The sequence below is a fragment of the Microcebus murinus genome, chromosome 4 (genome assembly GCF_040939455.1).
Source record: "Microcebus murinus isolate Inina chromosome 4, M.murinus_Inina_mat1.0, whole genome shotgun sequence".
Lineage (NCBI taxonomy): Eukaryota > Metazoa > Chordata > Mammalia > Primates > Cheirogaleidae > Microcebus > Microcebus murinus.
The window spans coordinates 23,777,429-23,792,805 of NC_134107.1; the positions used below are offsets into that span (position 1 = coordinate 23,777,429).

At 44.0% G+C, this 15,377-nt stretch overlaps 1 protein-coding gene across 1 annotated transcript; it reads right to left on the minus strand.

Annotated features, from left to right (window-relative positions):
• Nucleotides 1-5,611: 5,611 nt before the first annotated feature.
• ACCSL (1-aminocyclopropane-1-carboxylate synthase homolog (inactive) like) lies at nucleotides 5,612-15,314 on the minus strand. Its single transcript, XM_012790490.2, has 14 exons — nucleotides 14,805-15,314; nucleotides 13,598-13,657; nucleotides 13,097-13,167; nucleotides 12,640-12,709; nucleotides 12,340-12,406; nucleotides 11,245-11,342; nucleotides 10,910-10,987; nucleotides 10,463-10,563; nucleotides 9,410-9,499; nucleotides 8,637-8,682; nucleotides 8,400-8,541; nucleotides 6,909-7,051; nucleotides 6,668-6,821; nucleotides 5,612-5,871 (listed from the first exon to the last, which is right to left on the minus strand). Exons 1-14 carry the CDS (start codon nucleotides 15,312-15,314, stop codon nucleotides 5,789-5,791), a joined length of 1,713 nt encoding a protein of 570 aa, XP_012645944.2. The 3' UTR covers nucleotides 5,612-5,788.
• Nucleotides 15,315-15,377: the final 63 nt, after the last annotated feature.

Consider the following 15,377-nt stretch of genomic DNA (forward strand, 5'->3'; position numbering starts at 1 on the left):
AAATGATTATAAAAGTGAAAATGGAAAAAATATATCATGCAAATAAGCTGAAGTATCCACGTTAATATCTGATATATTCGGCTTTAAAATAAAAATTACCAAAAATAAAAACAGGCCTTTATAATGATAAAATGATCATTAAGATGACAATCTTAATAGTTTATGCCGATGATAGCAAGGCTTCAAAATACACTAAGCAGAAACTGACAGAACTAAAGAGAGAAATAGACAAATCCACAATTATAGTTGGAAAATTTAACACCCTTCTCTCAGTAGTAGATAAAATAAATAGATCAAAAGACACTTGGGCTAAAAAAAAAAAAGGTGCTGGGGATCAGAAGATTTAAACATTATAAAACAATTTAACATGATTGATGTTTATAGAACACCATACCCAATACTGCAGAATACACTTCTTGTCAAGTGCACATGAAACACTGACTGAGACAGACCATATGCTGTAAACAAATCTGGCCATAAACAAGTCTCAATAAATTTCAAAGGATTGAAATTACAGAGTATGTTCTCCAGTCATTAAGAAATCGAAGTAGAAATCATTAACAAAGAAAGTTGAACAATCCCTAGATTTTTAGAACCAAAGTAACAAATGCTAAATAAACTATATTTTTAAAAGAACTTACAAGGAAAATCAAAGTATTTTGAATTCATCATAAAAAACCAGCATCAAAATTTATAGGATATATTAATAGCTAAAGCGATGCTTAGAGAGAAATGAATAGCTTTAAATGCTTATATTCAAAAAGAACAGCTTAAAATGAATGATTTATGCTTTCATAATAAGAATCTAGAAAAAAGAATGAATTAAACTCAAAGGAAATAGAAGGAAATAAAGGTAATAGTGGAAATAGAGAAGAGAGAAACAGTAAAGAAAATATATGAAACCAAAAGTTGATTATTTGAAAAGGTCAATATAATTGATACACATTTAGATTGGTCATAAAACCTCATTTCACTATTAGGGAAGAAAAAGGATATTAAAAAGATAAGGGAATAAAAAAATTATGTCAATAATTAAACTTAGATGAAATAGACAAATTTTATTGAAAGACACAAATTACCAAAACTGAGGCAAGAAATAGAAAACTTGAATAGTTCTATATCTGTTATGGAAATTGAATTTATAAGTGAAAACCTTCCTACAAAAAAACCTTCCATGGGAGGCTGAGGCAGGCGGATTGCTGAATGAAGGTCAGGAGTTGGAAACCAGCCTGAGCGAGAGCGAGACCCCGTGTCTACTATAAATAGAAACAAATTAATTGGCCAACTAATATATATAGAAAAAATTAGCCGGGCATGGTGGCGCATGCCTGTAGTCCCAGCTACTTGGGAGGCTGAGGCACCAGGATTGCTTGAGCCCAGGAGTTTGAGGTTGATATGAGCTAGGCTGACGCCACGGCACTCACTCTAGCCTGGGCAACAAAGCGAGACTCTGTCTCAATAAAAAAAAAAAAAACAAAAAAAAAACCTTCCAGGTCCAGATGGCTTTATGGCTGAATTCTACCAAATATTTAAAGATTAAAAAAAATTTGTTTTGACACAAACTCCAAGAAATTGAGAAAGGAACACTTCCCTAAACATTTATGAAGCCAATATTAACCATGATACCACAACCAACAATGCATTCCAAAAAATGAAAATTATACAACAATGTCCCTCATGAATATAAAATTCTTAAAATATCAAACCAAATTCAATGATATATAAAAGGAGGATACATCATGGCAAAAGGGGGTTTTACTGCAGGGATGTAAAGTTGGCTTAATCATTTTGATAAAAATCAATTTACCACATTGATAATCAAAAGAGAAAAACTCCATCTCTATAGATGCAGATAAAAGCATCTAACAAAATTCAACCCCCATTCATAGTAAAACTCCCAGCAAACTAGTTGTAGAAGGAAACTTCTGTCAAAGCGTAGGATAAAAATAACAGTAACATTACACTTAAGAGAGAAAAGACTGAACCCAATCCTGTTAAGATTGGTAGCAAGGCAAGGATGTCCTCCCCCATCATTTTTATTCAATATTATGCTAGAGGTTCTGGGCAATGCAATTAGAAAAGACAAAGATATTGAAAAGAAGGAAAATACTCTTTATTCACAATGTGACTGTGTATGTTGAAAATTCAAAGAAATCCCCCAAAACTATTAATACCAGAGTTAAAAAGTGAATTTAGCAGGGAGGTAGGATACTGTTGGGAGATGTTTCTTCATAAATCTTTCACACTTCTGGCTGTCCAACAAGCAGAGGCACTGACTGCCTTTGTTCTAGGCTATCTTTCCAAGGATATGTATTAATATATACAGCAAACAGCCTTGGATGATAGCAATGGTGTCTCCCTTCAGACCAAATGGTAAGTTTGTTTGGCATAAAGATAATGCCTCCTTCAGGGCTAAAGCTCAGGCAGGCTTACTGCTCATCATAAAAGAATCAGGTTCCTTAAGCTTGGGCTTCCTCCTCTGACCTCCACTGCAGGTGCAGGCATCACTTGGTCCTTCCTCTCCACTTTGCCGTACAGGACAGAGCTTGGGGAACTGGTATAAAAGCTGATACTCTGATTACTGCTATTGAAATTAATAAAATTAATAAAGGGCCACAAGGTGGCCAACTGTGGTAGGGGAAAAAAAAAATATATATATATATATATAAAACCAGCCATTGTGTAACAGAGATAAAGGTGGAGAAAAGGGCAAGGAAATGTTTTACAAGTTGTCTAAGACCCCCACCCTTTTGGGGAATTAAAACCTACATTCCTTGCCCCCAAAGGGGCAGGAAAATGTTCTTCGCTGTTTCTTTTCTAGTATCTTAAACTACAGGAGATGGTTCAACAGAATTGCCTGGACAAGGGTCACAAGACTGCCATCACTGGAGATAAGGTCCACCGAAACCATCAATTATAGTTAAACACCAATAGCCCAAAGCCACGACATTGACAGTGGTCACATAGACCTGAGCCCAACTGCCCAAACCCCCCCCCTTTTAAAAAGCTCTGTATTTCTGCTTAAAGCCAGGGTGGCAGTGTTTGAGACCCTAGTTCACTGCCCTCCTCGGTTGCCAGCAAATTAATAAACTTCTCTTTCCTTTATCTCAAACCAAAATTTCTGCTATTAAGAAAATGAAATAAGTCATGGATTGGGAGAAAATGCTTGCAATACATCTGACAAAAGGCTTGCATCAAGAACATAAAAAACTCATAAGGCAAAAAAAGAAACACTCAATTTTTTAAATGGGCAAAAAGTGTCAGATATATTACTACACACACAAGAAGATATGAATGGCCAATAAACACATGAGAAGAGGTCTATCATTAGTCATCAGATATGACTTAATTTGTAAATTAAAAGAATGAAATCTATACACTTACCAGAAGGACTTAAATTTAAAAGAGATTGACATCGCCACATGTTGACAAGAATGTGAGGTGCCCTGAACTTTCATACATTGCTGGTAGGAGTGTGAAATAATATAAACACTTTAGAAATCTACTTGGAAATTAAGTGCATATCTACCTATGATCCAAAAAATCCACTCCTGGATATATACCTGAGGGAAATGGAAATATGTGACCAGAAAAAACGCTTGTGTGCAAATGTTTATAACTTTTGTTCATAATGGCCAAAAACTGGAAACACAAATATCTTGACAGGTAAGTGGATAAACAAGTTGTGACATATTCATGCAATAAAATACTCCTCAGTAATAAAGAGGCTAAACGACTTATATATGTGACAACATGATGAATTTTTATGCTAAATGAAAGCAGCTGGGCACAGAAGACTTCTCTGTATCAGAGTTCTAAAACTGGCAAACTAATCCTTAGGGGAGCATGGAGCAGGGATTGGCTGGGAATGGGCAAGAAAGAATTTTCTGGAGTGATGGAAATGCTCTATACCTTGATTATGGTGTGGGTTACTAAAATGCAAATTTAAAACTTAAATGGTACATACACTTAAGATCTGCGTATTTTATTGCATATAAATTATGCCTTTTAAAATAACTAGTGCCAGGCACACGTATAGCCACCTTCAAGGAGGCTTTGCTGCCATTTGGATTGTAACTTGGCCAATCTGAGTCAGAACCAGGAGATCTGACACACTATCTGAAAATGTGTCTCAAAGCTTTTGACTCCAACAAACACATATATGTATATCAGATCTTCTGATACCTTCCCCAGTTTACAAAGCATGCATGAATACCTCCACAGTGAAGTACTTCAGGATCATCTCACCCTCTTAAATAAATACCAAGACACCACCCATAAGCCTGAGATGCAGACATTTGTTATTGTCTCCTGGTTTTTTAAAAAAGAAAAAAACTCACATATACAATACAAACATTGAATTCTTAGTTGAACTCCCCCTCCCCCCTGAGGTCATATGTTTCAGGTTTATTTACTCAGTCTAAGGCCTGCACTTGGCTTGACATTCTACCATCCAGATCCTGAGTGGAGAAGAAAATAGAAATAGCCTGTCCCTTCTGCAGAAGGCAGGATTCCTTCCATCCAGGGGACAATGTCAATGAGATTGTTAGCTTCCATTACAGATATCCCAAGAGCATCTCTGGTTCCCTTCTTTTGCCTCTCTTCTGGTCCCAAAGAACCTTGTCTGGTACAAAAAAAAAAGGAAGTACCACCTTGAAATTTGTTAATTTAAAAAAAGAATTGTCATTGGAGAATAAGAACCAAACCCGGACCCAGGAGCGAGAGTAACTAGCCAAAGTCAGTTGGTACCGCAAGCTCTGTCATCATCTATAAAACGGTGGCAGTCCCTGCTCTGCCCATGTCACAGCAGCCGTGCTCAGATAGGCAAGGGCTTTGCAGAGAAACTTGCGGGTGGGTGTGATCTGAATGGCTGAAAACACGAGAGGTGGAAATGGAAGACCCCAGATGCTATGCACTGAGTGCATGTGTCCCCCAAATATGTTGCAATTCTAACCCCCAAGGCGATGGTAGGAGGAGGTCTTGAAGACAGAGGAAGACTTCTCACCCTTTTCCCCACGTGAGGTTAAAGTGAGGCAACGAGCCCTCAGACACCAGATCTGCCAAGGCCTTGATCCCGGACTTTCCAGCCTCCAGAACTTGTGAGAAATAATTTTATTGTTTATAGGCCACCCTGTCTATGGGATTTTATAATAGCAGCTTGACCAGACTCAGATACCAAAGCTTGTCAGATTCAGTTTAAATGCCTTTTGGAAAGGCAAAAGTGGGAAGAACTCTGGTATTTGGAAGCAGGAATACCCACAATTGCACCCCCACCCTGCCACTTAGGTGGGTGTGACTTCATAAGGATGCTATGGAACACTGCATCCAATGCCTGGAAAGTGCTCCCTCAGTTAGGAAGTCACTTCTTCCGTTTCCCGGCCTACCCCAGACTATTTTTCACATATAACCTGCCTTAGAATTTAAAAGTAAGAACAGAAAATCATTGCTTCCAAAAATGATTACAAAGAATCTGAAGAAATAAAACAGACCTGGAATTTAAGAGAATATGGAATTTATTAGATATTGAATATAAAATAAACCCCAACCCCAATAAAAACATTTTGCATACACAGTGACAAGCAAAGACTAAAAAGATGCAAAGCTTCCAAAGATAGCAGATGTTCAGCTGAAGGAGGTTGATGACCAGGTGAGGTCAGACTGTTCCTGAAGGTGCCCACCGTTTGCTCAGTTGCAGCACTAGGTCAACACTCCAGCCTTCTGGACCAGAGACCCAGTGGCTTCCTGAGCAAGTGACAGGCTGGAGCTGCTGGTTGGGGTGGCAGATGGCCTACTCCTTCATTGCATCTGCCAGTTGCTTCTCTTTCCAATCCTGCTTCTGCTCCTCTAGCACCTCACAGAACCGAAGGATGGCTACAGGGGCCAGATAGGGACAAAGAGAAATAAAGATATAATGAGTTTGCAGGCAGGTGCCAGACATACCCAGGAGCATGGTCGACCACCAGAGCCTCTTGTTCAGAGATCCTTAACTTCAGCCTTCCATCTTTGGGATGGATTTCCAAGTCTGTTACATCCCTGATGGTTCTTTCTTGAATTTCATTGCCAGATACCTCAATATCTCATGTCAAATCCTGTATCCTGGCTTATGGCCTTGGCCTCTAAGATTTCTATATGCCTCTAGTGTCTTCTTCACTCAGTCTGTTCTTTGCACAGAAGAATAGCCCAAAAGATTTCTGCAACATAAACCTTCACGAGAATGATTCACTGCTATATTCCCAGCAGATAGAACAGTGTCTAGCATCTAGTGGGATGGATAGTTGTTAGAATGAATGCTGTGTTTTCCATAACCTTCAGGAGGAGGATCTAAACTCTATAGCATGACATACAATGACTTCCATGGTCAACTACCCATCCATCTCACCTACCAGACTGCCAGCTTCACAAGGACAGAGTACCACTTCTTGTTAGCTCATGGTCCCGATGCCTCACTCAATGGCAGTCACAGAACAGATACTCAGAAGGTACAATGAATGGATGGGTGCTTGAGATACAAGTCAGTATACAAAGAAGCTTAAAGATGAAAATGGAAACAGGTGGTATAGAAGGTCTGGCACTGCTAAAGGCAAACAAAGATTCCTGTATTCAGTTATAGACGAGATGACTGGGTGTTTTTAAAGAACACCAGGATTGGGAGGTCAGCCCCACTCACCTAGTTTTAGCCGGAGGGGCCTGTCTGCAAAGACGAGGCGGAACCAACCAGGCTCCTTGCACATGTAGGCTTTGCCACAGGACAGCATCAGCTTGTTGTCCAGGAAGCGGCGATGGAGGAGCCGTTCTTCCTCAAACGTACATGGATTCAGGTACTAAGAGAGGCCAAAGAAGCAGAGCTGAGTCCAAGACCCATTTGGCAAGTCTGCCTAAGAATACCTGTCCTCCTTCCCAGAACACACCTTTTTCAAGTTGATCCAGATATAGAGGCCAGATCCACGACAGAGAAAGGGGATTCTCAAGCTCTGCAGCGTGTTAGTGATGTACGCATGAGCCTTCTGGAGCCGGAAGTGATTTGTAGGCAGGTATATTGTGTCAATCCATTCTGGGTGGGTGGAGGAAGACAGCTGTCACAGATCTTGTGGCAGAGACCTGCCAGCAGGTTCCTTCCCAAATGTTCCCCATCTGGGCTTCATGTAAGCTATTTCTAACGCTGTATTATATTTGAGCTGATGGCATCCACACCCAACATACCCCTCTTATCTGGTAGAGACATAGGGTTTTTTTAAACAGCCCAGTAAGAACACTTCCTTTGAGTTCATATATTAATAGCCAAGGCAAGAAGTCAGGATATCCCCCAAAGAGGGTTAATGCTGCTGTTGTCAACCAGGCAAGTAGCAGGTACTCACAGCTACTCTTACTTCCTGCCTTCTAACCTCACACAAGGGACTTGGAGGAAGCTAGGTATATCCAATGGTGACGCACTTAGCCCACTTGCTCTCAGCCTTTGCAGCACAATGTAGAGCCACTTGGGGATCTTTTAGAAGGCCTGATAACCCCTAGATTATCTAAACCAGAATCTTTGGTTATGGTACCCACGAATCAGTATTTAAGCTCCCTGGGGAACCCTCCTGTATATCCAAGGTTGAGAACCGGTGTCGACGGGGCTGAGATCTGGTTTCTGCCAAATATCAAAGGGCCTGGCACCAGATAGGGAAGCATTCTGTTGGACTTCTCCTATTTACCTCCTTTCCTACTCAGAACTAAACACAAATTGTTTTCTAAGCCAGTTAATCTAATGACAGTTTGTTTTGCTATATCCTAGTTATTAATCTAAACCTGCCAGCCTGGTATCTGTTCTATTACAGGGAGTTAAAGGGGGCCTCTTCTAAGCATAGGCCAAGACCTTAAAGGGGGGAGTCCCCTGAAGCCAGCATTCGCTTGATCCAAGGGGGAAGATGAACCGAGGTGCCACAGGTCTAGCCACACCAACCCACCAATATGGCAGCTCTCCTTTGGACACCTCGGAGGATGATGTTAAGGTATATTAGAAGAATCAGGGTGTTTCTTTGTAATGTTTGCCTGAAGCAAGTGAGGCATTAGGGAGGGAAAATACATATTCACATAAAGACTGATTTCTGAGGTTCTTACCTCCAGGTCTTGGAGTAAGATTGACTATCCCCTTTCCAGGCAGGGCACAAGCTCCCCAACATCCAGAAATTAAAGCCCATTCTGTGTTTTTGAATAGCACCTCCATCTTCTATCTACACCCTACTATACTATTTGAGCTGTATCCTGCCCTCCTTCAAACTTCACATCCTGCCATGGTTAAACCTGAGACAGTGGATAGGGTCTCAGTGTATTGAGGGCATGCCTGAGGCCCCAGCAAATCCAGAAGTTCCCTGTGGTCATGAGGTCTGGTCAAGATGCTGGCCTGGGATGGAGCTTGGTACCTCTGTCCCGGAGCAGCTGACACAATTTGTGCTGGGTAATGCCAGAGATACTGTGGAGGTAGCCAAAGGAGCCCACGGCAGAGGCCACCTCCTTGCTGTGGGTGTATAGAGCACCAAACCGGAAGCCAGAGATGCCGAAATCCTACAAGAAGAGAAGGGAGGGAACATCTGGTTGGTCTGCCTTTTATTGTCGGCTCCCCTTCCTTCTCCACCCAAGGACAGGCAGCTGGGGCTCACCTTACTGGTACCCCAGATCACATGGGTCCTGTTGGGATCAGGCAACCTAGAGAATAAATGGGGGAGAGGAGGACCCAAGATTATGGAGGAATATTTGAAGGATGAAGACTTGGGGTCTATAAGGGAAAAGTAGACTTGAGGTTCTTCCTAGATAGCAGGGTCTACAGGGCCCAATGGTCAAGGTTATCCTAGTTAAGGCAGGAAGTCAACATGAGGTATCCCTGAAGAGCTAGATGGAACAGCTCCTGAGTGCCCACTGAAGTCTGGAAACTTTAGCCTGGCCTGTGGCTCTCCTACGGCTGGCCCAAAGCCACCTTTCTTGGCAGTCAGCTCTTTAGATGTGGGCTACCCACCATTTCTAGAACATTACTGCCCCACCTTTGGTGAAGCTACTCTTTCCCTTGCTCTGAGTGCTGGAATCCTACCCTCCATGGCTAAATACTGGCTCCCTTAGGAAAGAGCTTCCTTGTTTTTATTCTTTCTCTGTGCTCTACTCATCATGGAAGTTCCCACCCTGACCTTCTGTGGGGCTTTATCTTGATCTTTGACAATATGCTTTCTACCTTGCCCTCATGTTATCTTGTATATACAATGGCATTTTACACTAGGAGACACTTGGGAGGAAAGATGATGCTTTGCTCATATTCATAGCCCCTGTTGGCACTGAACTCAGTTTCCAGCACCTAAGTCAGTTATATTTATGTCACGTGAACTCACCTGCAAAGCAAGAAGCTTGTGGTTCTCATTCCCTACTCCAGCTGGGACCAACTCACCTTTCCATGCTCAGAACACTGTGGAATGTGATAGATTCATCAAACACAGACAGCATGTAAATCTCATCTATGATCACATGTAGGTCATTTCTGTAGGTTGGGCGAAAGAAGGATATCATCATCTAACATCTAATTTTAACTCTTTTATGGTCTCATCTGGACATAGATCAGATACTCTTACTGTCTAAGGGGCACAGTAAGGTAGGAGGTAGCACACCAGTACATTTAGACCTGGATTGAAAAGGAATAGGACCCAAAAGAATGAGAATGTATCTAATCTTGCAACTATCCAGCAGAGAGCAACGGGAAGAGGCTGGTGTCCCAGAGGGCTTGTCTGGTACAGTCAGAAACTCCCACCCAGGGTCTGAATCAAGCCACCAAGTGGGCCAAGTGCTTACATGCATCATCTCATTCTACCAACAATCCTCTGAGACAGCAGTACCGTCATCTCCATTTCACCGATGAAGAAACTAAGGCTCTGAGACGAGAACTCAATTCCCCCAGACAGCAGGCGCTAGAGCTGGGGTCCAAACCTGCTTTTAACCAATTCTAGCCCACGACCTCCAGCATGCTTCCCCCCGTCCCCATGCCGTAAATGAGGCATGAAATTTGAATAAGTCTGTTTCTTCTGGAAAATGGAAGTTTATCTGCCTTAACTAATAGGCTGTTTCAGGATTCCAGAGGTAACTGATATTAGCATTCTTAGGAATGGGATAAGAAAGTTCTACAGGAACATATCTTCATCCCATGGAGCCTGAGAGTATCTTCAGCCCAAGTAGTTTGGGAAATGGGTGCTGGAGAAAATGCTTATGTCTTAAGTAGAAAACCAACAAAACTATATTTTGACTTTTATAAATGTCTGTTCATGGGCAGAGGCTAGAAAGGAAATGGCAAGAAAGTTTAAGTGTTAAGCATGTGGATGCATTTTCTTTCAATTTCAGTTAGTTGTGTATAACTCTAAGAATATTTAGGGTAAATTTCTGGCTTCTTGACTATAAGTGATGGGAACCCTTTTTACAAACATCATCTAGCCTTAAGGGGTGGAACTCATACCTCTTGGCAAATTCCAGGTATTCCTTCAGTGACTCTCGGGAGTAGACATCACCCAGAGGATTCTGAGGATTGGTCAGCACGAGGCCTCTGACCTTTTTGTCCTAAAAAGGATCCAAATATAACTGATTGAACACATCTATCTCAAATTCATCCAAGGACACTTTATGAGTCAGGACACCCAATGTTTGGCACCTACTAAGGCCTAGATGGGATCTTGAAGCAGCAAGTACCATACTGCCCAGGGGGAAGGGGGAGCAAGAAGTCTGGGGCTGCCATGGTGTCCCCATAGGGCCTAGGACTCCTGGAAAGACATGGCCCCTGGATCACTCTTTCTTCTGGCTAAAGACAGCCCACCATGCCTTGGTGAGCAAGTTACACAGGACTCTCAACACTCAACCCCTTTTTGTACTGGGAGTGGTCACCCTGAAAACAGGGTTCCCTCCTTACCATAAACCTGGCTTGAAGTAGGGTGTGCTCCAGTTTGTCCACAGTGAGCTGGAAAGGATGGGTGTTTGCCTCAGTGATCTGTAAGAGAACCAATATCTGAGAACTGCCTATCTGGAAAGCTTTTAAAAGCATTGATTTCTTATTCCCTTGAACCCCAGACAATTCTTTGCCTTCGTACCAGGGTACCAGTCCCATATGCAATCTAACGCTGATTTTTACCTTTATCCCACCATTCCTTATATGGGTAGAAAGCAAGGCTCCTTATATCTTCAAAGTGCCCCCTAGAACATTCCATCACTTAAGCAAACTGAGCAGGGATATGGCCCCCTTCTCACCTTGCTCTCCAGGTGAACGGGAAGCAGCTCGACTTTCGCATACAGGTGGGAGCTAAAGGCAAAGCCACCATAGAAGGGAGTAGGGACCAGAAAGGCCTCTGGAAGGACAGGGAGACAACATTGTCAGTCCAGGGTCTCAATCAGAACCTGCCAGGCCCCCCAGACTAGCAGCAAAGCTACCCACAGAGAAGGTCAGTGTTGGCAATCCCACGTACCTAGAGATTAATGTCTTGGGCTCAGGCTCTATAAAAGTTGTCTATTCTTATAGACATTATTTGTGGAACAAAACTTTAGTTTCTTTGGGGGTATGCTAAAGGAGGAAAAGGAATATTGCTCAAAATCCAGGACACAAATCAAGCGAGGCTCACTGGCAGATGGAGAACTGGTCATTAGGAAAGTCTCATCTGCTCCAGGGCAAATATGAGAGATCAGGGTCCATGCACAAGGAGAGTGCCACTTAGTGGACCTGGTGATCTATATGTTCTTGTCTCCCCATCCATTTGGCCTAATCCATGAGCTAAGCAAGGAACCACTCCCTTGAGTAAAAGGGGCCAATCTTGGCCACTTCCTTCCATGCAACCAGAGGTCTTTAAGATCTAAGCCTCTTGCTTGGGCACTGTTAAGAGGGAGACTGAGGACAGCCTTTTCAGCCTTGTTTGGTCCAGAACTAGTTAGCCTTTTTGGTAACCTTTTAGTCTTTTTAGTAGGTCATCTATGCCATTGCCAGGACTCTATCATATGATTGAATCCCAAAGCCCAGCTGTTAACGTGATAGATTGGCTCCCGTGGTCATCGCTCTTGGGGCATAACTCCCTGAGGACTATATGTTTCTCTTCCATATGAAAGGGGGAGTCCAAATCCCTTGCTCTCACAGGAAGGTGTAGGGGCAGGAGCCAGTTGAGTGTAGGAGGAGAAAGAGGAGGGCTCAGGGGCAGACGCCAGTGAGGTAGAAGGAGAAGTCAGTGTAGGAGAAGTCCCAGCACTCTGGGGAAAAGACCTTGAGTCAGGATGTTCTTCCCCAAAGCCCTGTGCCCGTGTGCTGCTGCTCATGTGCCAGTATTCCACTGGGCAGGAAAGCAGAGCCCACTGACTTACCACCGGGATCACACAGAACCATGGCCAGCGCAGAGAAGACAGAGCAGCAGCCATTGAGAACCACCACCTGAAGACAGCACACAAGAGGCAGAGTTCAAGCTAACATCCACGTAAGAAGGTGTAGCCACTCTGTCTCCCTTCCCCTGGGAGGGACAGGCAGCTGGAGCCCACTCAGCTGGGCGCCATTGGTCTGTGCTCTGTCCTAGCCCTGAGGGTCTCTACTGGTTCTCCCTGTTCCGAGACAGGTTTTTAGGGACTACAGTCCTCCAGGGTGGCAGCAAGGCTGGGAAACTGACTCACATTTTCTGGATCAAGTTGGGCAGGTGCCTTGCAGTAGTAGGTCAGGAACCGGGCCACTTCTTCCCGCAGGCTGCGAACAGACCCAGAGACCTTGTGGTGCCTAGACCTCCTTCATTCATGGTCTAGACTTAAGTCTTTTTCAAAGGGCAGAGTTGTCCAAACTACAAGGGGTTTTTGCTGCCCAGTTCAACTTCATTTTTTAGAGCTATTGACTAAGGCTATAACTCCCTAGGTCAGGGATAAGTGAGGTAATAACCCAGACCTTTTGAATTATAGGATAATGCAATTTCTACTATACCAGGCTGCCTCCTGAGCTTTTGCTGGAGGCATTTTTTAGAAGTTATTATCCCAAGAAATAGGGAGATAGCCAACCAACAATCTGGTGCCTTTGGTCCTCCCCTTGGATACAGGCAGATGCGTACGGACCAGGAGACTCTAGATCTGGAGGGTCACTTACAATGGCTGCCCTCTCCAATCGGGGTACTGCAGAAGGACGTCTTCAATGCAGTTCATGTCACTCTGACCCAACTGTTGACAGACAGAACGTGAAGGCAGGCAGACCAGGGAAGACCAAGAGGCCTCATCCTACTCCTATTCTGTGCATGAGTTTTGCCCTCCACCTATGTGGCCTTCCAGAAGGGAAATGGGTAAACATACTGCATGCTTTTTAATCAGTGGAGGCCACCTTCTTGTCACAGATTACAAAAGGAAATGCTCAACAATCTCCCCAATCTGGAGGCTCTCCTGGCAGCCTACCTACCATATACCCAACCAGAGAACACCTCTGGACACGGTCAGCAAGGCCGAGAGGTTAGACATGCCATTCTAGAAGCTACCTTTCTAGTCCCTTTCCCAAACTCCCATATCTCACCCCTGTATCTACCACATGCTGAGGAACATTCTAGGGGGACTAGGCCTGGATGGGATAGGTCCCAGCACTGCCCAGAACGTGGCTTACCCTTTCAGTGATCAGATCAATGCAAAGCTTGTTCTCACTGGTACCAAGGTTAATGAAGCCCTGAGGATAGAAGGAATCTGAGATCAGTCCTCCTTCCCCACCCTACATGGACCCCTTTTTAAACATGCCGATAAGTACTCATCTTGGATTGGTTCAAATGGAGATCTCACTGCCCCATCAAGCAATTGGATCCACATTTGACACTTTTAAGTGTTATGGAACTTTCCACAAAATCTTACAAATTCACCCCTTTAGAGGCACATAGATATGTAATAGTTATATTATGTTCCATCTACCAGTTATTGAGTTATTATGTGCCAGACACTAGACTAAGTGTTTTGTGAGAGTTGCCTTTACTCCTGACAAAAGGTTCCATATGATCCCTGACTTAAGGAGTGAAGTTTTAACAAGTTGAATGATCTGCTAGGCATGTGACCTTGGGTGAAGGGTAGAACTCTATCTACCTGACCCCAGAGCCTGGACACTGGTACCCATCTATGCTACTTCCCCACCTGGTATCCATCTATGCTACTTCCCCTTGCACGTAAGACCCTCCAAGTTACTGGAAGAGGTGCAGTCCCTCAGAGGCCAATGGAAATGCCCGACTCAGCCTCCAGAAAAGTTGATGGCCATTGACCACACATGTTTTGGATGGGAGCAGAAGGGGAAGGTAAAGCCAGTGTTGTCCTCTGTCCTGTGGCTATGAACCCTCTTTGCTAGAAGTCTTTTGTCAATTCCCTATCGCTTAGGGTAAATCCACTGCTTGCCACATGGGCTTCCTTTATCCAGTCACTCCAAGCCCTTCCCACCTTCCTGGGGGACCACCACATGTCTGGCTGATTCTGAATTTAAGTACTTCCCAGACCACCTGCAGTGGGCACCTCTTTCATGCTCTTGGAAAGACTGTTCCTATGGTTGACTACACTCTTGGCTACACTGAGTTCCACCAGGGCAAGCTCACCACTGTGACCAACAGCGATTAAGGGCTTGGGTGGTTAAGAGCTTGGGTTTAGGACAGCTGGAGGGTGGGAAGAGTTCTTCAATTTTCTGGAGCATGCTACCTTTTCCTGTGACTATACCCTCATCCATAGGAGGACAACAGTAGCCATTTCACAGGGCTGTAAAGAAAAAACATAGAACTTGGCACAGGATTGAGTAAATCCAAGTGACTGTGGCCTTTGAGGATGCCCCCCCCCCCCATTCTCACCAAGGTGTTCTTGTCTTCCTGGTACTTGTCTCCTTGGTAGGCATTGTAGTCCTGGAAGCTTGAGTGGTATAAGACACAGATTTCAGACCCACGGTTAGAAAGGTCATGGCTGACAAAGGCAGGTTCAATGTCACTCCACTGAAGAACTAGCTGGCCAGGCTGTCTGGATGACTGGGCCCTCTGTGCACTTCTGACATTGCCCCTACACTCCAGGGAAAGGAGAGACACTTGTTGCTCCAGGCCACCCGTGGCCCTAGACTTTAGGAAGTTGACCATCTGGCGTATTAAGTGGTCCAGGAGGGCTTCCTGCTCATGGGTAGACTGAGCCTGCTTCTGTTTTGCCAGGTGTAGCCTCTGCCTGGTCGTCGGCAGCTGCTTGAGGTGCTCATCCACGCGCCTTTGCAAGTGCTGTATCATCACCAGTACCTGGATGCAGATGTTCCGGTCTTTGAGGACCTGGCATGCCTTCTGGCCACAGGGCGCAGGGAAGGTGCCTGACTGGTGACTCATCCTCCAGATATTTACGCTGGCCTTGGCAGGCTGGCTGGAACCTACAGAGAAAGAGACCATGCC

Bases quoted from the DNA above. Each gene is read 5' to 3' on its own strand.
- ACCSL (XM_012790490.2), bottom strand. From the start codon at position 15,314: ATGAGTCACCAGTCAGGCACCTTCCCTGCGCCCTGTGGCCAGAAGGCA. The intron at 12,710-13,096 runs GTAAGTGACCCT...GTCTGTTCGCAG, and splicing joins GATTGGAGAGGGCAGCCATT to CCTGCGGGAAGAAGTGGCCC. The intron at 10,988-11,244 runs GTGAGAAGGGGG...GTTCTCTTACAG, and splicing joins CCGTTCACCTGGAGAGCAAG to ATCACTGAGGCAAACACCCA.